This window comes from Phodopus roborovskii, unplaced genomic scaffold, assembly GCF_943737965.1.
Source record: "Phodopus roborovskii unplaced genomic scaffold, PHOROB, whole genome shotgun sequence".
Taxonomy (NCBI): Eukaryota; Metazoa; Chordata; class Mammalia; order Rodentia; family Cricetidae; genus Phodopus; species Phodopus roborovskii.
In genome coordinates, this window is record NW_026126616.1 from 2,199,284 (window position 1) to 2,222,387 (window position 23,104).

Here is a 23,104-nt window from a genome sequence, read left to right on the forward strand (position 1 = left end):
GGTAGCCTTTTAGTGAATTTCAGTCCCTAACCTGAAAGAGAACCTTCCAATAATTTTAGAAGTATCTGAAATCAGAAGTAGTCCAATGATTATTGAAAAGGATTATCTATAAATAGAAAGCTGAACCAAAATGTCCTAATGCTGGTGTTCTTAATTTCATTTATTACTTTAAGAGCAAAGAATTATATACAGTTATTAGAGCCATGAGATTAATATGGTCCCTGTGCAAAGACGTGAAAATCTGTGAAATGTTCCATATTAGAAAAAGAAAACACAGTTTAGTTGAGAAGACTGACTAAACACACACACTCACACCACACACTCACACCACACACACACTCACACCACACACACACTCACACCACACACTCACACCACACACACCACACACTCACACCACACACTCACACCACACACACCACACACTCACACCACACACTCACACCACACACACCACACACTCACACCACACACTCACACCACACCACACACATACACACTCACACCACACACTCACACCACACACACACCACACACACACACTCACACCACACACTCACACCACACACACACTCACACCACACACACACACCACACACTCACACCACACCACACACTCACACCACACACACACCACACACTCACACCACACACTCACACCACACACTCACACCACACACACACCACACACTCACACCACACACACACTACACTCACACACACCACACACACCACACTCACACCACACTCACACCACACACACACACATACACCATACCACACACACACCACACTCACACATACACACACTCACACCACACTCACACCACACTCACACACCACACACACACACACACACACACACTTAATTTAAAAAAATAACCTTAACTCAAACAAACAAACATATAACCTTGAGGCTGGAGAGATGGTTTTGGTTAAGAGCACTGGCTGCTTCTGCAAAGGATCCAGGTTTGGTTCTCAGCACCCACATGGTGGCTCTCACAACTGTCTGTAACTCCAGCTCCAGGAGATGTAACGCCATCTGCTGGCCTCCATGGATCTCCAGGCATGTACGTGGTACACATACATACATGCTACTTTGGCAGCCCTAACGTTCCATAATTTAAAAGTACAAAGTTATAAACTGGCTTGATGGTGCACCCTGTGATCCCAGTGCTTAAGAGAGACACTCAGGAGGGTCAGGGGTCGTCATTTTCCCACAGACCAAGTATGAGGCCGACCCAGGCTGCGTGAGACCTTGCCTCAAAAATCTAAAAGGAAAACGAAGGAAATGTAGCTGCTAGGCTGCGGGTCTGTCTCCTGGTGTGTCTGCTGTGGGGACAGGACAGGTCACAACCTTAGCCTGAGCATGCCCACAGCCCTCGGCCTCTGTGGGCTACCGCCTGAGTTTACATTTGCCTAGAATGGCCATTCTTTTGAAAGGAGACTAAAAGTGTTCAGTTAGTAAAAAACAAGTTTTTATCTAAGAAAACCCAATCAAATCATCATTTTCTCATTACACAAAGACATAACTTGAAGTATTTGGCCCAAGCCAAATGTGAACCTGGCCCTGTCTGCTTAGGCAGTGTCTTAGCATACATTTTACTGCCTTTCAAATTTTAAGTTAATTTTTATTATGCATTTATGGATGTTGGTATATACATGTGTGCCTGGTGTCTACAGAGGTCAGGAAAAGGTACCTGATGCCGCGGAACAGGAGTCACAGATGCTTGTGTCCCGCCATGTGGGTGCTGGGAACCAAACCTTGGGGCCTCTGCCACAGCAGCCCGTGCTCTTAGCTGTGGAGCAGTCTCTCCAGGCCCCTAAGTATGTAGCACAAGCTGGCTTTGAACCGGGTCCCCCTGCCTTCATCTCCTCATTACATCACACCAGCGCCCACCACAACAGCCTGTGCCGCCTCTTACTAAGTTGTCCCCCAGCGAAAGTCACCTGAGGAGAGCATGCGATCCTAACAAGTTGTTAAATGACAACTCTGCTGCAATAGAAAGTAAGAAGCAGAGCAGGGAATGCACGAGGGGACGGGGCAAAGGCAGTACACCACCCCGCAAAGGAGACCAGCAGGCGCTCTGCCCACAGCTGAGAAGTAGCACACAGCTGCGGTCTTTTGTTGTTTGACAAAGTGACAGACTGTGTTGGGAAGGCAGAAGTTGTCTCTCCTTCAGGGTCTGTCTCAGTGTTCCTCAGTGTTTGCCCTCGGGCCATCATTCTCTTGGTGGCCTGTTTTGTCCTTTTGGTTTGGGGATTGTTAAACCATCTTGGTGAGTGACTGGTGCACTGCCATGGTATGGGGTCCTGGTTACTGGTGCTGGCTTGTGGCTGTGCAGTTTAACAGTGTGTGCCATTTCTCGTTAGCGTAAGCACTGTGGCCACTAGTGACTAATAAGTCATATTCCCACAGCGGCACCACTGTTGTGAGTGGGAGTGCTCTCAGACACGAGGGCCTGTGGGAGCTGAGGACTGAGGGGCTGTGGGCAGAGCGTGCGTCCTGATCCTCTCGGGAAGGCAGAGCTCTGGCTTCGCACGATCCCATGTTTTTGCTCTAACATGTTATCTTTCCCTTATTCAGAAGTCAGCACTTTGAAGGATCTCTTTGGTCTCGCCAGCAATGGTAGGCATCTTTCCAGTTGGGGTGCATAGGCTTGGGGTATGCTGGGTTCAGTGGGGGCCTTTTGACCCTCCTGGGTGCTCAGATAGCTTTTGTTTTTAGAGCATGACCTTTCAATGGCAAAGTACAGCCGGCTCCCTAAGAAGAAGGAGAACGAGAGGGTGAGTGTCCCTTCGGAGGCCTTTCACGACTTCGGCAGCCTGGTAGCGTTGATGCTGTATGACAGAGCTCTTCCTGTCCTTTCCTGTGTCTGGGCCTCTTCACAACCTTAAGCACAACATGGAGCCACTGTGAATGCTAGTCACGTGCCGGTTGGCTTCCGTGTGGGGCTGTGGGGGTTGTCCGCCTCCTGCTCTGCTGCCACAGGCAATGCGTACAGTTCTTACTTCTGCTGCATGATTTCCTTAAGCTAAATTATTTCCTGGGTCTACAGACTTGCATGAACCAAAACGTGTGTACCATTCTCCCAAAGGGCAGCATTGGGTACGCCACTAGAAAGGTACTGGCTTTGCCTCATGTAGTGTGGGGAACGAAGTGCTGTCACTTTGGCATTTTCATTGGAATTTCTTGTGAGGCTAAGGTGGACCCTTCTCTCCACGCCTTTATGCCTGTCATGAAAATGTTTGCGACGGCCAACCAGACGTGTCTGAAGCTCTGTGCTCTTGCAGAATTCTTAGACCCCCATGGGCAACTTGAGGTTCCCCTTTTCCCCTTCGCCAGGTGAAGACGGAAGTCAGGAAGGAGGTGGCATCCGCCCGCCGGAAGCAGCACCTGTCCTCCCTTCAGTATTACTGTGCCCTCAACGCGCTACAGTACCGCAAGCGGATGGCCATGATGGAACCCTTGATAGGGTTTGCCCACGGACAGGTAGGGGAGCCTTTCCCCGTGGGAGGAACTGAAGCACTGCCCGGGAGGGTGGAAGCAATTTCACAGAAGCAGATGCACAACGTCCTGGCAAAGTTCCTGGGGCTCCGCCCTTATGAGAGCATCCGGCTGGGCTTGGCCCGTGAGGCCGTATGTTCAGGATGCTATGGCCCGAGTCTTCCTCAGGGAAGAGCCTGCCTGCCTGACTCTCACCCGAGAAAGCCAGTGCTGGCCCTGCTTGCCTCGATGCAGCTTTGTGCCCAGGCCACTGGCTGGTTTTAGAGCCCCGTGTGTGCACACTGCTTCTACGGCCTGTGCCTCAGGCTCACTCCCACTCTGCTGGGTGGCTGAGTGGGAGACAGGGTGTGCATGCTCCATTCCTTCTCTACACTGCCAGGCTCACTCTGGCTGGGTCATTCTCAAATGGCATGCCCCTGAAGTTACTGCCCGTGCGGCCCCTCCTGGGGTGTGGGGAAATTGTGCCAGTGCTTTCTGAAGTGTTCTGTGCAGGGTGTATACCTTCCTCTCTCTTCGTGAGTGATCTGCTGAGTCCTAAGAGATGCTCCAGTTTAAGGGTGGCCGTCCAGCTGCTGTGGTACAGATGAGTGGCAGGGGCCGACATGAGCTCTGCCTGCTTTCTCCTCAGTGACCGTCAACCCTTATGTTGGACAAGGGAAAGGTACCCAGAATCTTAGGTCATTTATAATCTGTGATCTGACAATGATATGGAAACAAAATGTTTCTAAGACCAGTTACCAATTTAAAACATACATGAGCGGCTCTGACTTTTGCATGCATTTTAAAAGTACATATATTTCAAAAGCAGTACATCATCAACTTCACTCAGGATGGGGGGGGGGGAGGTCTGGGCATCTTTAAGCAGTCAACCACAACTGTGTTCCTAATACAGTTGCTGCGTGTTGATGGGTGTTTACTGAAGTCAGCTCATGCCTGCAGTCTGGCCTCTTTGTCACCTGTTAATCCAAAAATAAACCCTGCTGGGGGCTTGAGCCCTCAGCACAGCCACCAGGCTTCCTCAGAATGGGTGCTGCGCTGGCTCTGGCCCCTCCTTTCTCTTGGAGCTAGGTGCTGCACTTTGGCCCTGATGGGTGGCCGAGTTGTTAGAAGCATGGTCTTTGCTCTCTGTACCTATTTCCTGGCCAGGAGCCCTTGCTTTGGGGCGGTAATCCCTGCTCACTTGTAGGCCCAGGAGCTTGGACAGGGAGGGTGTGTGTACCGCCTCAGACAAAAAGCTCCAGTCTGGACAGTCTGTGGAGCTTGGGTGGCCAGTGGACCTCACAGGACCCGAAGGGTGTGGCCAGGAGGTTCTCCATGCTCTTCACAGGCAAGGACTTTCCTATTTGCCTAGCCAGGCTTCTTAAATGATTGTGAATTGGCCCCAGGAGAAAAGAGGAGGTGTAGATGCTTCACACACAGAGCCCCTGGGCCTCGGAGGGCAGAGCCGGGCCATCGGTTGCTGGGTGGCAGGAGCATAGGGTTAGAGGACAGGGAAGGAACATCGGATTTTCTGGTGAACACTCATTGAAGACACAGGGCTGATCACCCCTTCTCCACAGACCATGTTTTTAATTAATATTTTTTAATAATTTTTAAATTTAAATTTGAAATAAGCTTATTTACATGTCAATCCCAGTTCCCTCACCCTCCCCTCCTCCCCTGTTCCCCCACCAACCCCCATCCCATCCCCTTTCTGCTCCCCAGGGAGGGTGAGGCCTTCCATGGGGGATCTTCAAAGTCTGTCATAACATTTGGAGCAGGGCCTAGGCCCTCCCCATGTGTCTAGGCTGAGAGAGTATCCCTCTATGTGGAATGGGCTCCCAGAGTCCATTCCTATACTAGGGATAAATACCAATCCACTGCCAGAGGCCCCATAGACTGCCCAGTCTTCCTAACTGACACCCACATTCAGGAGGTCTGGGTCAATCCTATACTTGTTTCCCAGCTATCAGTCTGGGGTCCATGAGCTTCCCCTTGTTCAGGTCAGCTGTCTTGTGGTTTCTCCAGCCTGGTCTTGACCCCTTTGCTCATCACTCCTCCCTGTCTGCAACTGGATCCCAGGAGTTGGGCTCAGCTGTGAGCGTCTCCACAGAACTTTTAAATCCTCACAGAACTGAGTTCTCTCCACTGGGTGCTCCTAGTGACAGGGGCTGTCCGGTGACTCAGAAGCATGTGCTGGTGCCTCAGCCCTTTCCTATCAGTGTTTATGGGGCCCAGCCTGTGTTAGCTCATGGTGTGGCCCACTGCACCCAGCTGTTTGCAGGCTCATTTGGTGGAGACCACTCAGACTTCAACACCCGCTGCCAGGGAGGTGTTGCCTCTGCTGTGGCTTTGCTGGTCTTCAGAAAACAGACTTCAGCACTGTTATTTAAATAGGTCTTCCAAAAATCAAGTGCATGCGTGCGTGTGTGTGCATGCGTGTGTGTTTGTGTGTGTGTGTACACGTGTGTGTGCTCGTGTGCACGTGTGTGTGCACGTGCATACTCATGTGGGCATGCCCATGCATGGCCTGCACACGGAAAGTAACAGGACAACTTCAGGGTCCTGTTTTCCCCCTCCGTCCGTCATGCGGCTCCTGCAGGTGAAGCTCGGGCCATGAGGCTCGTGGCGAGTGCTCTGGGCCATCGCAGCAGTCCTCAGCAGACTCTCATGTGCTATTAGCAGAGTGCTTTAGCTCCCCCTGTTCATCTTGTGCAGCTCAGAGTAACTGGAGAGCAAGCCAAAGAGTTAAATCAGGGCTGCAAAGCAGGAAGAGAAGCCCAGACAGACGCTGAGCCAGAAGGATGCAGAAGGCTGACTTAAAAGGTGAAAACTGGCTGATGAGTATTGCTTGGCTGTTTGACATTTCATGGATTGAAATGGATTTAGAGTGCTCATCTGAGTCAAAGGTCATCGAGCCAGAACCTCCCTGTGTGTGTTGCCCCTGGGGATAATCCTGCCTGGAGGCAGTACTTCCCTCTGATATCCAAGGACAGTCATTGCTGCACATGTTGTCTCGGTGTCATTGAAGTACAGGGAAGGACATTAACCCTCTGCTAACACCCACTGGCCTCTTCAGGAAGAGACTTTAGTTTTTGTGCCCACTGCCCAGGCCACGCTCTGCTTCCAGATGAGCCAAAATGGCACATGAAGAGAAATGGCCCACGCTACGTGCGGTCTGCCTTTACGACCTTGTTCACAGCTGTTCAGTCCCTGTCACCAGGCTCACGAAGAGCGGCATTCATACCTGAGGTGCAGATTTTGGAAAGGCCACCAGACAAACAGGCCGCGGTTTCCAGCTGGGCAACTGCGGACATCTGGAATGTCCAGCAGTGTCTTCTCTTTCCCTGTCTGGCCCTTCACGGGTGTTGGGCTCCTTCTGGGCTTCCTGGAGTTGCAGGAAGCATGAAGCCCTTCCTTCAGCACCAAACGCAGCAGCTGCAGTCTCACCGGACCTGACTGTTGCCGATCTCACAGGTGCCACTTCTGGTGGTCAGAGAAAGCGTCCAGCACGGAACACGGCCTGTCCTGAGCAGCTGCTTGATGCCCGATCCCCTCTAATGTGGTTGAAGAGGCTTTTGGGGGCCTTTAGCCCCAGTTTTCCCTTTCGTCATAGCCCTGGTCCACAGTTGGACTGTGTGAGGTCCAGTGAGTGTGCATTGGGGTGGCCATCTCATGCTGTACTCCATCAAATGTCCCTTTGTGCCCTGCTGGTCCTGAGCATCTGTCACGTGGTTCATCTCCACTTAGTGCTAGAGGTAACAACTGGTTTAGAACTAGTAGAAGAGAAAGTTGCTGGTGAGTTTCAGAGATTATCCATCGTGATTATTGAGCCTGTTTGCACACACCAGGGTATTGTACCCCTTTCTTTATTCCTCAGCAAGGTTGCCAAGATCCTCCTTCCCACTGATAAAGTCACCGGACTTGGACATTCTTAAACAATGTGATGGAGATGGTGGAGGGTGCTGCCACACTGGCAGCCAGAAACGGCTGGCAGCCATATTGGTTGTCCCCACATGATCTGGTAATTAGGAAATTTGTCTATTAGCTTCCTAGTTAATGTTCCAAATTCTGCCGTTTTATCTTTCAGATTAACTTTTTCAAGAGAGGAGCAGAGATGTTCTCCAAAAGTATGGACGGTTTCTTATCATCCGTTACAGACATGATTCAGAGGTAATGCTGTGCTCTGAGGCTAGGCTATGGGTTCTTCTTGTCTTCCCACTGAATTAACCTTGCTGGAACGTGGGGAAGACTTCTGCCTTCAGAGAGTCACCTTGTGACCTTGAGATAGTCTTTACCTAGCAGGTGCGGTGCTGTGCTCCCAACATGAAAACTCAGGTTCTTCTCATGCCTTTACAGTGTCAGATGCTTTGTTGATGTTTAAGGGTCACGTGCTGGGAGCCTGTGAGAGAAATGTAGATTAGCTTTCCTTCTAAACTAATGGGATCAGCAACCAGAATTGCTCCAACTTTTCGGGAAAATCCAGGGTTGTGCTAGTTCACACTAGACAAGCAAGGTGCTAAGCCTTTGTGTTTACTTCAGCCAGCTATAGTTCAGCCACCTGTGAAAAACCTGTGTCTCTCCTCAGATGGTCTTCCTGTCCTTGGTGTTGGGAGGGTTGCCCCAGCTCCTGCCTCATCCTTTTTCCGCAGCCTCTACGATAAGAGCATCACTATTCTTGGCAGGAAGCTAATTTTCTTAGTGCTTGAATTTCATGCCAGTGAGGAAAAGCTACCATTGTTCTCCAGGCATGAGTATCCCCTGCTGCCACCTAGTATGCAGACACAGCCCACCCTGTGAGGCCTCAGGGATTGCCTGGTGCTGCCACTCAATCTTTGTATTCCTGTAAGGTGGGCACAGGAGCCCTAAGCGCTCACATGTTTTCAAAACCCGGCTGATGTCCAGTCAGGGCAGCATGGTTTCCAACCACCCTGAAGAGCTAGGGTGTTTTAGTCCCTAACCCCTGGTGATGCAGGGTGTGGTTCTCTAACCCCTGGTGATGCAGGGTGTGGTCCCTAACTAACCCCATGGTGATGCAGGGTGTGGTCCCTAACTAACCCCATGGTGATGCAGGGTGTGGTCCCTAACTAACCCCTGGTGATGCAGGGTGTGGTCCCTAACTAACCCCTGGTGATGCAGGGTGTGGTCCCTAACTAACCTCTGGTGATGCAGGGTGTGGTCCCTAACTAACCCCTGGTGATGCAGGGTGTGGTCCCTAACTAACCCCTGGTGATGCAGGGTGTGGTCCCTAACTAACCCCTGGTGATGCAGGGTGTGGTCCCTAACTAACCCCTGGTGATGCAGGGTGTGGTCCCTAACTCCACGTGTTGGTGTTGCAGAGCCTGTGTGTCGGCTCTGGAGAGGAATGGCTGAAAGCATTGTTACTATTGCTTCGGGGTCTTGCAGCTTCCAATTAGGATTCTCAGCAGTAGACAGCAAAGCAGCTGTAAAACCTCCCTGAATTGCTTGCCAGATTTCACACTCTGAGGGACAGTGTCTTTCAGGGAGCTCCTCTTACCTGTAACCCGATTTTTCTTTGGGTTACCAGCTCACAAATCATGACACAGGGACTTAAGTATGAAAGCTGTGTGTCATAGCTTAGGCTTGTTTTTAGCTCGCTCTTATAACTTATCCCATTTCTATTAATCTGCGTGCTGCCCTAAGGCCCGTTTACCTCCCTGTATAGTGTTCATACCACCCCCCCCCCCCCCCCCCGCCGCTTCCTCCATGTCTCCTTCTTTGTCCTCCCCAGCACCCTGTGCCTGGAAACCCCGCCTAGCAATTGGCCATTCAGCTTGGTTTAATAAGAGTGACGCTCCACAGTGTACAAAAAGATTACTCCACCACACTTAACCACAGAAACTGGAGAACCTCAGTGGGGTTTGTCCACTGCCTGGGTGTGGTGCGCGCCTTTAATCCCAGCACACGGGAAGCAGAGCCAGGCAGCTCTCTGGGTCGAGGCCAGCCTGGTCTACATAGTGAGAGAAGTGCCTGATGCAGGCGTCACCTGAGAGCTGATGGCTCAGGGAAGCGGAGAGCAGACCCTGGCGCTGACCCTGAGACAGTGACCAGTGTGACTTTGCTACCTAGGTCTTTGTGCCCGCCATGTTCTGTCTTGTGTGTAACCTCGTATGAAGTGGACTCTTTATTTCTGGTTGGTGTTCTCAGATGTGTGGGCCATCTGGGAATTTCTGCCCTAGACTTGTCAGCCTCCATCTGTCAGCAGTAGGTGAAGAGTCTGGTGAGAGGTGAAAGTTCCAAGTTTGCCCACATAGGCACAGGGCACGGGAAGCGAGTGTTGTCACCTCAGAACCTGCTCACTGGCCCCTGTCCTCCGTGGGCTGTTTGTGACGGTCACAGGACAAGCCTTGGCTTACTGTTGTACCTTGGTACTTCCCGGTCATTTCTGTCTCTTAGTCTTCTCAGACCCTGAGCTAGGCATTATTGTTCCGTTCCAATAGGAATGCCTGCGTGTTACCCTGGGGATGGGTCCCCTGAGGATGGGTCCCCAGAGTGGCCTCTGTGACCTGCGTGCAGTAGCAGGTGTGCATGTGGCACCCTGAGCCAGTTCTGTTCTAGAACACTAGCCGTACCTCACTTCTGCTAGGGTGGCTTTCTGGACATACGTGGAGGGTGGAGAGCTGTGTCACGTGGGAAGCTGGAGGCTCCATCTGTGATGCAGGAAGTTATCGCCGTAAATAAGGATCAGGATAAACAAATAGGCCAAATAGATGTTTATTCAGGGAGAAATAACTTACAACCTAGACAGATGAACACCAGGAAATTCAACCCGATCCTCTCCTGTCCGAGTCACGCCAGAAAGAGAGCCTCTCCTGGCTCCCCTCTGACCTCCTTCCTCAGGTCACTCCGCCCATGGCTCCACCCCCCAATGGGCGTGGTCAGTGCCACAGAACTATCTCACTACAGGAAGTGTCAGTGGGTGGGGCAGGCCCTGCCACCTCGTGGCTTAGGAGTGGTCAGCTGGCCTGTGCCGAGTGGCTGACCTGAAACCTTTTGCCTTAAGCATTCAGGTGGAACTGGAAGCTGAGGCAGACAAGATGCGGGTGTCCCAGCAAGAGCTGCTGTCAGTCGATGAATCCATCTATACTCCGGACATTGACGTGGCCACACCACAGATCAACAGGAACCTCATCCAGAAGGCTGGCTACCTCAACCTCAGAAAGTGAGAATGCCATGTAGTCCTTTGCTGGGAGGTGGCCCCAGAAGCTGTTTCTCATGCGGCCAGTAAGGCTCGTGCGGAATAGTGTCACAAGCCTGACGTGGGAAGCTGCTGAGGCTCAATTGTGATAGGCAGATTCTAGTTAGGGTTGGTGGGCCTGCCAGGCAACAGTAGGCATATGTGCCTGCATAGCTGGCATTGGTGTTACCATTCCTCACAGGAACAGGGCTGTCTTCCCAGTGACACAAGCGTAACTCCGTTTCTGCCACTATTCACAGAGTTCCAAGGTTTCCTTTTAATGCAAAGACATTCTAAAATGTGCCAGTTCCTAAGAACAGGCGGCATGGTATGGAGGGGCCGTTCCATGTCCTAATGCTAATTGACCTTCACACACAATCCCGCAGCAAGACAGGACTGGTCACCACCACCTGGGAGAGGCTGTACTTCTTCACCCAAGGCGGGAACCTCATGTGCCAGCCCAGGGGAGCCGTGGCTGGAGGCTTGATTCAGGACCTGGACAACTGCTCTGTGATGGCGGTGGATTGTGAAGACCGACGATACTGCTTCCAGATCTCCACACCCAGTGGCAAACCGTATGCCTCGTGTCTTATTTGGGAGGGCAGTGTAGGGACTGCCCCTGCTGACAGCCGCTAGCTCTGGTCCCTATGTGCCAGCCATCCACGGGGGAGGCCACATCGCCTCCTTCCCAAGGGTGGTTCTCTGCGAACACATACAGTGACCACTGGGACCCAGCTCACCTGACTCAGGGGCCCCCGTGAGGGTCCTGCTGTGTCTGGGGGGGGGGGGGAGAGATGATGTGTATAAGACAGATGTAGCAGATGCTGCCCAGCAGAGACCTGAGAAAGCTGGAACTCTTGTTTCAGGGCAAGGCTAAGGGGAGCAGGCAGGAAACTGTCCAACGAAGTGTGGGCAGTGCATTGTCTACAGCGTGTGGGCAGTGCATCTCTACGGAGCGTAGAGTGTGGGCAGTGCATCCTCTACAGTGTGAGCAGTGCATTGCCTACAGAGTGTGGGCAGTACATCTCCACAGAGTATACAGAGTGAGCAGTGCATCTCCACAGAGCGTAGAGTGTGGGCAGTGCATCCTCTACAGTGTGGGCAGATATCTACAGAGTGTGAGCAGTGCATTGCCTACAGAAGTCATTTACCCACACTATCCCCACACCTTGGGACCTTATTGCCCAAAGGTCATAGTAGGTCCCATCCCAATGGTTACCCTCTTGTATAGAACAGCGGTTTCAGTCTGTTTAGAGTTCTCAATCCTAAGAAATACTTCAGGCTTCTCCTGCCTGGAGAGTGGTGGTGGGAATGGGGGGAGCCTGTGGTCCATCCCTTCCCCAACTTAGTAAAGCAGTTACACAGTTCTTCCTCTGATAATGGTCAGCGGCTCAGGACTAAGGTGCCAGATTCTAGAGGTCCCATGTAGTTCCTGAACACCGCTGGGCCTGCATCTTCCCAGACACAGGGATGACATCTGTGTCCCCTCTGCCACAGAGAGCTCCTAAAAGAGCTAAGGCCGTCATAAAGGTGGAATGCCTTCAGTGTATGAACACTGAATGCTTAGGTACACGCTAGGTCCTTCCTCAAACAAAGCTGGAGAAGGGGCGGGTAATATCCCGAGCATCAAGACAGTTCTCCCTGTAGTCATAGACTAGATGACCCACGTCCAGCCTTGTCATATGGAGAACGAGGCTGGGACTGTGGCCTGTGGAAGGGCCCGGCCTGCAGTCCCGTTTCCCTTCTGTCCCATGCCAGGGTGTCCTGGGTCCAACCTGGGAAGCACTGATGCATCTTGTTTGTTCCAGGGGAATCATTCTCCAAGCAGAGAGCAGAAAGGAATACGAAGAGGTAAAGTTCTGTCTGTGTCACCTCTGTCCTCCTGTGTCGAGGAGCTGGGATTCAGTATTCTTTCTAATGTCCTCCACAGTGGATATGTGCCATAAACAACATCTCCAGGCAGATCTACCTGACGGACAACCCAGAGGTAATTAGTACCTGCCTGCACTTCACCTGCAAGGTGGGCATCCCTTCCTGGACTGAGCGTGTGTCCTGTGGCTTACGTGTAGGCAGTGGCCATCAAGCTGAACCAGACGGCTCTTCAGGCAGTGACTCCAATTACCAGCTTTGGAAAGAAACAAGAAAGCTCTTGCTCCAGGTAACTAAAGGACAAGGAAAAATTACCTTCTGCGGAGCCAAACTGTGTTAGGCATTTGAAATGAGTTGTTCTTAACCCTCACAATCCCCAAGGATTGTGCAACAGACGCACTAGTTGGGGCCAGAAATAGTAATATGCCCGCATCCACAGCACAGATGAGCGGTGGAGCCAGTATTTAATCTGATTTCAGTGTCCCCGTTCAGGACACTGGTACAACAGACGTTACCTCCTGTTAGATCTCAGCACTGTCACCCTAGTCACCTGTGTGCCCATTCCTGGCTGAGCCTTTTCTGCTTGTCTGTCCTTAAGTTTTCACTTACGTTACTACGTTGTCATAATTATTTCAGTAAGTCTACCAGTCCTTTACTGAGCATTGAGCTGCTTGATGTTTTGTTGGGATGTGGGGTGGGATAGTCTCGTCATACCACCTGGGCTGGCCTCATTGTCCCAGCAGCCCTCCTCGCCTCGACCCCCCCACCCCCCAAGTGCTGGAATCATAGGCATCGTGTGTCTCATCTGAATATGCTTACAGCTTTTCCCTTGAATACTGCTTACAGATGTATACTAGGACGCCTACGCTTTGTCTCAATGGGAGTTTTCAAGGAGTCGACTAGGTAGTAGAAGGCCGTCTTATTTGTTGTGTTAATGGCATCAAGGAACATATTAAAATCAAAACTACTTTTGTGATCTAAAAGGAAGTGCTTAGGGAACTTTTTGTGTAGCTTCCTGGGGTTCATGCATTTGGCATTATGCATGAGAAGGAATGGTTTGTAAGGACAACAGATAGAGTCAAGTCATTGTAAAGGCCTGGGTAATCCCTGCTCAGAAATTACAGGCAGGGCTGTAATTGGTTCTGACTGAGGTGACAGTCAGGACCAAGTTAACAGAAATTATTCTGCATCATCCGTAGGATGAACTGGCTAGGAGAGATGGGTCAGTGGGGAAACAGGACTGTCTCCAAACTGTGCAGTTGTTTCTAGCCATGTTTCACCGGATAGAAGTCTGTCAGAGAACCATTGCAGTTTCCATTCAGTATTCAGTTATTGACATGTTTGAGAACCCAGAAAATGTTTATGTAAAATTAACAAGTGAAAAGATCACTGAGGACTTATGGTCCAGGCGCTGTAAGGAATATGCCCTTCAAAGGAGTCTACACTATACCTTACGGGTTTTTAAAGGGTAAAATTAAATGACAGCATTTTAACCTCAAGATAAAGAAACAGGGCAGCGTGGGACAGACAGGCTGTCTACCCTGCGGTGTGGGACAGACAGACAGGCTATCTACCAGCAAGGAGTGTGCTGCTTTTATCGGTGCTGTCTCTGTAGATGCCACAGTGCAGTGTTTAGGAGATACACGGGCACCAAACATTGTGACCTATTGAGAAGTTGTCACGTCATCCACAGAAGGTGCGGCTGGCTTAGTTAGTGGAATTTGAGATGGTGGTGGGAGAGTTGGAATTGCATTATTCAGAAACAAGAACACATAGTATGCTTGCTGTCTCAAGTGGGGGGTGTATTGGGTGAGTGAAAAGGGGTCTGGGTCAGGACCAGGTTACAGTGAAAATGTCAGGTGCAGCTGTTTGCTCTCTCAGCTAATGTGTTTTTAGTGCCTCTGTATCAGTGTGTAAATGTGAGCTGCCTATGGCCCGACTCCCAAACCCCGGGTCTCAAGTCTGTGAGTTCTAATACTGCCGGGATGTTCGGCAACAGAGGGGCTGGGGGTGGTAAAGAGGTGACGGACGGTGTTGGCCAAGGGTGTGAAGCTGAGGCAGGCTTGCTTACTTGTAGAATGGACCGAGACTGGTTGAGGGCTCCCTTGTATTTCAGTATGTAAAAGTCACAACGTTAAACTAAATTTGTTCAATTTTTTTTCTTACATTTTAGTCAGAGCATGAAGAATTCAGACATAGAAAATGACAAGATTGTTCCCAAAGCAACAGGCAGCGTCCCTGAAACGGAGGATCTGATTGCACATGGGACTCCCATCCAGTTCGATATTGTCCTTCCTGCAACAGAGTTCCGTGACCAGAACAGGGGCGGCAGGTATGGCCCAAGGGAGCCAGCTGTTTGGGAGAGCGAAAGCCGGTCTGTCTGTCTTTACTCACCACTAAAGACTGCTACTGTGTTAGCCTCTGACTAAGCATCAAGTGCAGAGCTCTTGGCAGCCCCCCCCACCCCCCCACCCCCACTGCTGACCTCTGGCTGTTCTCCTAGGCGTACCAACCCTTTTGGTGAGACAGAGGATGAGTCATTCCCCGAAGCAGAAGGTAAGTGCACAGTTTGTGTTCTTATTCGTTGACCCCTGGGGGTGAGAGGTCACCTGCTAGAGCTAATGTAGCATAGGAATTCAGATTTGACCCTCCAGCTTGTCCCTGAACAACCTGGACAAAGAGGAAGGGACACACGGCCGCCTTAGCTTTTGCCACACACGTCCCTTTTAAGTTCCTAAATATAAAGCAGATTTTCAAAGAGGAAACAATGATCATAATTAAAATGGAACCTTAGGAGCCGAGATGGTAGCAAACATCTATAATCCCATCTTTAGGGAAGCTGAGACAGAGGGATTACTGAGTGCAAGGCCTAATTCAGTTCAGCAGATTTTGAAATCTCAGACTGTCACTAGTATGGAACTCTTTCCAATGACTCCCCTCATGTTTAATAATACTTAAGAATTTGCAGGAGACAAGAGATAGCTGGAAAGATGGCTCACGGATCACTTGCTGCTCTTACACAGGGCCTAGGGTTGGGTTCAATTCCCATCACCCACGTGGCAGTTCATAACCATTTGTAACCCCAGCTCCAGAAGATACAACGCCCTCTTCTGGACTTACGTGCACCAGGCATGCACAGGCACACATACATATACACATAAAATTTTATTTTAAATTTGCATAAACAGAGCTGGAGAGAGAACTCAGCAGTTAAGAGCATTTAGTGTTCCTGCAGAAGACCCCAACTTGGGTTTGGTTCTCAGGACCTATATAGCCTGCTTATAACTGCCTGTCAACTCCAGCTGAGGGATCTGATACCATCTCTGGCTTCCACAGGCATATACATGCAAGCAAAACTTTTTATATAAATGCAAAATAAAAATAAACCTTAAAAAAAGAATTTGGGTAAACGGTTTTGTTGTTATAAACAACCTGTGCTTTAAAATTAGATAGCATGTACCCAGCTGACTTTGCAGAGTCCTCGCAGCATTTCAGACTCTGGGAAGATGGGGCATCCCAGAACTGCAAAGGGTGAGACAGTAGTCACTGAGTTAAAGACCACCTAGTCCACATAGCATGACCCTGCCCAAATAAAAAACTAACTCCAGACACAGACGCAAGAGCACACACCTTTAATCCCAGCACTAGGGGGGCAGAGGCAGAGGCAGAGGCAGAGGCAGAGGCAGAGGCAGAGGCAGAGGCAGAGGCAGAGGCAGAGGCAGAGGCAGAGGCAGGCTCATCTTGTTGAGTTCAAGGCAAGCCTGGTGTACAGAGCTAGTTCCCAGACAGCCAGACTACACAGAGAAACCCTGACGCAGACAAAGTGAGTAAGACTCAGGTCTTCACGTGCTCTCAGGCTCCCGGCATTGGTCGTGCGTAAGCGTGTTACCGTGACCCTGAGTGGAGCGTGCTGTCTTGCAGATTCTCTCTTGCAGCAGATGTTCGTCGTCCGGTTTTTGGGATCAATGGCAGTTAGGACAGACCACACCCCCGAAGTGATTTATGAAGTCATGAGACAAGTGCTGGCTGCCCGAGCTATTCACAACGTCTTCCGCATGACGGAGTCCCACCTGATGGTCACCAGTCAGACCCTGAGGTACCTTCCCTCACTTCAGACCGGCCAGCCGGCCTGTGGAAGGAGTGCTTACCCACGTGGGGCGGTAGTGCCAATGTTTCTACTTACACCCTTTCTGCACTTTGGCATTCAGATAAAAAATGCGTTCTTACCAAGGACTGGTTGGGTGTAACAGTGCGTATGTGGCAGTCTAGCATTTGGGAGATTAGAGCAGGGTTGGAGCCAGCAAGAACCCTGCCTTAAGATTCCTGTTATCAGCGGGTGTGGCGGCGCACACTTTAATCCCAGCACTCCGGGAGGCAAAGGCAGGTAGATCTCTGAGTTCGAGGCCAGCCTGGTTTACAGAGTGAGTCCCAGGACAGCCAGAATTGTTATACAGAGAAACCATGTCTTGAAAAAAAAAAAAAGAACAAACAAGAAGTAAAAGATTCCTGTTATTAGTGACTACAGACCCAGTAGCCCTTATCTGTTTCTGACTTTTCTTTTTTCAAATTTTTACATCAATATGAGATAACTTGGGAATGAGACCCAAACTTACACATAAAATTTGTACTTTACACACATAGCCTACAAATAATGTTAACTATACACAATGTGTCTATTTTGCACAAGAGACAAGGTTCCATGGTGTGGGCTTTCACTGCGGTGTCACATCCACACGTTTCCAATTTGAGAGTTTTCAGATGAGTGCTGTCCAACCTGGACTGTCCCTAATGATGCTATTGCTAGTCTTCTTGTATCATCTCAAAGCAAAGAATGTGAATCTGTCTAAAATAAAAATAGCCCAATTATCAAAGGAACCTTTTTTCTGTGCAGAGGAAACACACGCACGCGTGCGACCGCACCATGTAACGCCCGTGTGCACTAAGCAGGTACCTGTGAAGTCAGGCTCTAAGCACAGAGACAGTTTGTAGCCACGGAACACAGGCTGCCTACTTAGCTGGAACAGACATGGTTCTAGCATCAGTGGGAAGCATTTTGAATCCCATGTTTTAGCTTCATTACATGTGACTGGTCAGTTTCACCTGTGTTGGTTGAGTTCTGTGGGTGGCACCTCTTTAAGATAGTATGTGTAGCTCATTCTTGGAGCGGTAGCGCCTAAGTCCTCAACCCTTCCTGCCACTATGAGGTAGCACAGAGACGTACTAATGCATGCCAGCCATGCCAGGGTGTCACTTCGGTCTTCAGTAACTACACTGGGTACACATGACGCATGCCACGGGCACATGTGTGGAGGTCAGAAGACAACTTTGTCAGTTCCAGAGACCAGACTCAAGAGTCAGGCAGCAAATGCTTTGCTCCTCAAGCCTTCTTGCCAGCCCACCTCCTTATTTAAATGTATCCCTTTGGGAGGGGACAGGGGATTAGGGACCTTGTTCCCAAGAATTAAAATTTATAAATAAAGCCTACTTTTAAAACAATTCTATAGAAACTGACACATGCTTAAAATCTAAAATGATCTCTGCATATTTGCTTGTTCTAGACATTTTTATAAACTGCATTTTGCTTTCACCTGTAAAATTTGTATCAATCCCTCAATAAGTTTCAGGTCTACGCAGCCACACCTGGCTCTTACCACTGTGCCATCCCCAGATCCCTCGCTGGCCTTCACAGGCGTGGCCACAGTTTACTCGCAGCCCTTCACTGCCCTCTCAACATTCCTCCCTCTCCGAGCGAGATGGAGCAAAGTGTTTCGGTACTTCTGGGCAATTAAAGTTGCTATAGACATCAGAACTACAGAAGCCAGCGCCAAATCCCGGGACTTCTTGTCCTATTTGCTGTGGAGCCTTCCACAGCAGGCACCTTGGTTTAACACAGCAGTTCAGCTAAGGTAGAAACCGCACCACAGGTTCATGTAGGACTGTCCCCTTTCCTGAACCAGGCCTTGCTTTTCATATGTGGGACACTGGTGTGATTTCATCATGACCTACAAACTCTTCTGAGGGTGTGAGTGTGACCAACGCCTCTTACAATTTCAGGTTGATAGATCCTCAAACTCAAGTGTCAAGGGCCTGTGTAAGTACCTGCTGTGTCTTAATGTTTGATTATACCGCATCTCCCTCTGCCCCTGGAGCCCCAATCCAGGCATGTGATTATTTGCCAAGCTGAATGGCTGCCCTGTCCCCCACAATACAGCCTTCTTAGCTCTTCAATACAGAATAGTTGTGCTGGTTTTAAGTTACAGCTGTGTGGTTACTCATTCTGTCCCCTGTCCTGTCCCCCACCCCAAGTTTGAACTTACCAGTGTCACACAGTTTGCTGCTCACCGAGAAAACAAAAGACTGGTTGGCTTTGTCATCAGAGTGCCGGAGTCTACAGGAGAAGAGTCCCTGAGCACATACATTTTTGAAAGCAACTCAGAAGGCGAAAAGGTGTCTTGTCTGTCTGTCTCTTTCCCCTCCACACTTCTGTAAGGCTGTCTTTAGTGGACCTGGGTTTTCACTATCCATCTGGTTAATTATTCATGCCTCCATCTAGACATCCTAGGAAGGCCCCACCTAAAGAGAACAACCCTAATAGCTATATATAATAGTTTAGCATCATGAAATGCTAAAAAGCACCTTTGTTCTTTCAAAGCAATGGTTCTCAGTCTTCCAAATTCTGTGGCTCTGTGATATAGTTCCTCATGTTGTGGTGACACCAGACTTTAAAATTACTTTTGTTGTTACTTTGTAACTAATTTTGCGGTTTGGATTCATAATTCAATCAGTTTTCCAGTGGTCTTAGATGACCCCTGTGAAAGTGTCCTGTCCCCTCCCAATGGGGTCGTGACCCACATGGTAAGAACCACTGCTTTAAATAAATTAAAGCAAAGTTACCACAGGAAACAGTCTCAGAGGAAAGCAAGGAAAGAACATAAAACTGTTCTTTTTTATGAGAAACCCTGACCCCACCTGGTAAACAACTTGGGTCTTTCGCTTACCTGGGTGTTTCTGTACGTCCAAACAGTGCCTTTGAACACAAGTCCTGCAGCCGGGGCCTGCCTTCCCTCGGGCGTGAGCAGACCGCAGCCGCGCTGCTCCTCACATCACACTGTCTCTATGGCGTCACCTCTCACTACCTTTGCCAAAACCATTTCCCTTGTCTTTTACAGATATGTTACGCTATTAATTTGGGGAAAGAAATTATCGAGGTTCAAAAGGTAAGATGCATTTTAGCACTGGTTTGGAAACTACTCAAAAAATGTTTGTAGACACAGTGAGACTCAGCTGATACTCTCGTGCTTCTTTGGGTTTCTCTCACTCAAGCTTTCTAACGAGACGCGTATGAGCAGGTGACTCCATCTGGTAACACATGTTTGCACCTAACTGGATAGCACTGGCTGCTGCAGCGTCACCTTTACTAACTTTCATGCTTGCATTCAAACTGGCCAGAGTTCTTCTCTTTCAAATTAAGATCCAATACTCAATTCACACTTAAACAGTACTCATCACCCACACTACCACCTAGCTCCAGGCCCGGCAGCACTGATAACCACCAACCGGGAACTTACAGAAATAAACAGAGACCTCCATCTTATCCAACAGCTTCAGTCTGCCCAAGGGGCAGGGGTGCTACAAATTAGAATGTGATGGTCTAGGTCACAAGTGCACACACTGGCACGAAGGGCCTTTCCTTAGGCTTGTTGCAGTCCCATTATTCAATTCCACTGCTGTACAAAAGGACCCATGAGAATATGAAGACAGACATGCACAGCGGGCTCCTGTACAGCTTCTGCCAACTCTCCACGCGCACGCACGCACGCACGCACGCGCGTGCACACAGTGACTTGATGTGGAAGGCAAGTGTTATGAACGGGTTGCCCTGCAGACTCTGGAGGAGGACAATTATCAGCTGGGTACATTACTCAATGCCTCGAGCCTCTTCAGATGGCAGCTCACAGAGAATAGTTAGGAGCGGGGCCACAAACAGAACACGGGAGGCCAAGCCACAGGGGTTAAGTGCATCTTAAGCTTTTTCTTTTTCCCTTCTCTTAAACTCCCTTAACTTCAGGATCCAGAAGCACTGGCTCAATTAATGCTGTCTATACCACTAACCAATGACGGAAAGTATGTACTGTTAAACGATCAACCAGATGACACTGGCGGCAGTCCAAGTGGCAGCAGAGGCGCAGAATCTGAAGCGTGACTCACTTGGGCATCGGGGGTCGGAGAGCTTGGGAAGAGAACCGCCTCCTTAGGGGGTTTTCAACTTCTCTGACGTACAGGCACACTGACCTGATTTCAGAATGCCGACAGTCACATGTGGATGTACCCCTGGATGCCTTGACAGTCACTTGGGAGGGAACAGTAAGGAATGGTGCCCAGCTACAAATGCTATTGTAGGTGCTCTGTGGTAAGTCTCTGCTTCAGACTGTGCTGTCGGGCACCCAGAGTGAGAGCTATAAAACATGCATTGTTCACTTTATTTGGATGACATCACTTCAGTCTCTACAATCCTTTTTTAAAATGGCAAAATCCTGGGATTTCCACTTTGCTAAATACTAAATAGCTCCTGTTAATATGGTCTATTTTTATATTTCACATAGTTTTTAAGTGCCTGTCATTCTAAAGAGGTGTTTATAACCCACTGGTCTCCTGCTATGCAGTTTGGTCTCAACACTAGCAGAGACAGCAAGTCCTCACAACAGCATCTTTCATCAGAAGCTTTAGGTCATCTAGAGTGGCTGCTTTTTGTGGCTATTCACTGTGAGCAAGGGACAGCAGCTCTACTAGTTCTACTAGTCTCTACTAGTTCCTGTTTCTTCTGAGCCAGACCTTTCTCAAAGGACCAGTTACTTTCAGAACTCACTTGAGGCTCAGGTGAAGTTCCTGTTTTTACCCTGGTGTTTCTGGGGTCCTGGAGTTCCAGACCAATTTCCAACCCTGCTAATTATGAAACAGACCTTCAAATCATGCAACATACTTAATTGTAACCAACTACATCAACCTATCTTTGTAATAATTTAGCAATAAAAATTTATTGTTCTATCTCTTTATTTGCTATTGTTAGCCCAGGCTGGCCCTCCAGTCCTGCATCTGACTAAATGCTGGAATTATAGGTGTCATCATGCCTGGATGTCAATGACAGTGGCACACAAACATTTTTGACCCTCGGGGCCAAAAAAGATGAATTTCAGGCCAGCCTGGGTCATGTATGGACTTTAAAGCTGCCCAAAATAAACTATAAAATCCTGTTTCAAAAAACACAGAGCTGCCAGGTGGTGGAGCATGCCTTTAATCCCAGCACTCGGGCGACAGAGGCAAAAAGATCTCTGAGTTCAAGGCCAACTTGGTCTACAGAGCAAGTTCTAGGACAGGCTTCAAAGCTACAGAGAACCCTGTCTCAAAAACAAACACATAAGGCCAAATACCTAAATATATAAAATACTTTGTGAGGACACAGAAAGCCAAGAATCTCATGGGTTCCAAGGGCTTAGAAACAAATATGCTGCCTCAAGTAACCAGGAGGTGAAATCCACATATGCACAGATGGCAGAGTAAAGCGATGGATCACATCCACGGACGACATGGGGTCCGTTCCATGTTCCATAATGCACGTCCTAGCATCTTTTGGTTTCTGTAAACACCCCAGGACATGTATGAAAATGATTACATTATCCCAGCTACAGAAACCCAGTTATCAACACAAGAATAAAACACTGACATGCATGTAGCCAGACGTGAGAGAAGGAAACTCAATCAACTACTTCAGAGCACTGAACTAAAGGCATAAAGTCACAACAGATTCACTGACACTAACTTACCTGTATTACTTGGGGGAAAGGCTGTTACAAAGCAGGGGCAGATGGCCACCACCTGACCCACAGGCCTGCTAAGGTGGTGGGGCTAAGCCACATACCTGGTGGCTTCCCAAGTGCTTCACATATAGTCTATTAAATGCAGTACATACTTTTACATTTTGACTCAGTCCTTTGTCTCAGTTTACCAAAGTGCACACTAATGCATTGAAAGCACATTAAAATAAGTCTAGGAAGCTGCCAATTTCCATTCCCAGTGTGGGGTCAGCCTTCGGCTTCTCTAAGTTACCTTCTGTGCAGATTATAGAGTAGTGCGCGTGGATGTTTTAATTCTATACACACACACACCTTAATGATGATGGGAGCAGTAGTCTACAACTAGCAGAGCTACTTACCGGGGATTAGTAGCACACACATCCAACGGAAATAGAGATTAACAACCTAAATGTTACACTAGCTAATATTCACAGCGCTTTATATACAGGAACTAAATTTAGTTAAGCACTGTTGTTTCTACAGAGAGACATGGTCTCACCATCTAGCCCAGGCTGACCACAAACTCAAGATTCCTCCTGGCTTTCCCAAATGCTAGAATATGGTATACTGCCACCATGTCTGGCTCTAAAGTACTGTTTCTTAACATATAAAATGCTTTATATTAAAAAATTGATAGTCTTTAGAAACCACGCTAAATACTATTATTGTGCCAACTTCTGCCGGAGGACATGGAGCACA

General features: G+C 49.1%; 1 protein-coding gene across 2 annotated transcripts in view; it reads left to right on the forward strand.

Moving 5' to 3' along the window:
* Positions 1 to 21,152, forward strand: part of Appl2 (adaptor protein, phosphotyrosine interacting with PH domain and leucine zipper 2) — a 42,505-nt gene extending 21,353 nt beyond the window's left edge. Inside the window, exons 6-21 of one of the 2 annotated variants that reach the window (XM_051206202.1) lie at positions 2,588 to 2,629; positions 2,729 to 2,787; positions 3,347 to 3,493; positions 7,578 to 7,660; positions 10,512 to 10,670; positions 11,072 to 11,260; positions 12,494 to 12,536; positions 12,616 to 12,672; positions 12,755 to 12,843; positions 14,728 to 14,886; positions 15,058 to 15,110; positions 16,476 to 16,650; positions 18,609 to 18,645; positions 18,861 to 19,001; positions 19,724 to 19,771; positions 20,623 to 21,152. In XM_051206202.1, coding sequence (XP_051062159.1) covers positions 2,588 to 2,629; positions 2,729 to 2,787; positions 3,347 to 3,493; positions 7,578 to 7,660; positions 10,512 to 10,670; positions 11,072 to 11,260; positions 12,494 to 12,536; positions 12,616 to 12,672; positions 12,755 to 12,843; positions 14,728 to 14,886; positions 15,058 to 15,110; positions 16,476 to 16,650; positions 18,609 to 18,645; positions 18,861 to 19,001; positions 19,724 to 19,771; positions 20,623 to 20,757 — 1,616 coding nt within the window. In that variant the 3' untranslated portion in view covers positions 20,758 to 21,152. The remainder of the gene's footprint in view (positions 1 to 2,587; positions 2,630 to 2,728; positions 2,788 to 3,346; positions 3,494 to 7,577; positions 7,661 to 10,511; positions 10,671 to 11,071; positions 11,261 to 12,493; positions 12,537 to 12,615; positions 12,673 to 12,754; positions 12,844 to 14,727; positions 14,887 to 15,057; positions 15,111 to 16,475; positions 16,651 to 18,608; positions 18,646 to 18,860; positions 19,002 to 19,723; positions 19,772 to 20,622) is intronic. The other variant, XM_051206203.1, reaches the window with a different exon arrangement.
* Positions 21,153 to 23,104: the final 1,952 nt, after the last annotated feature.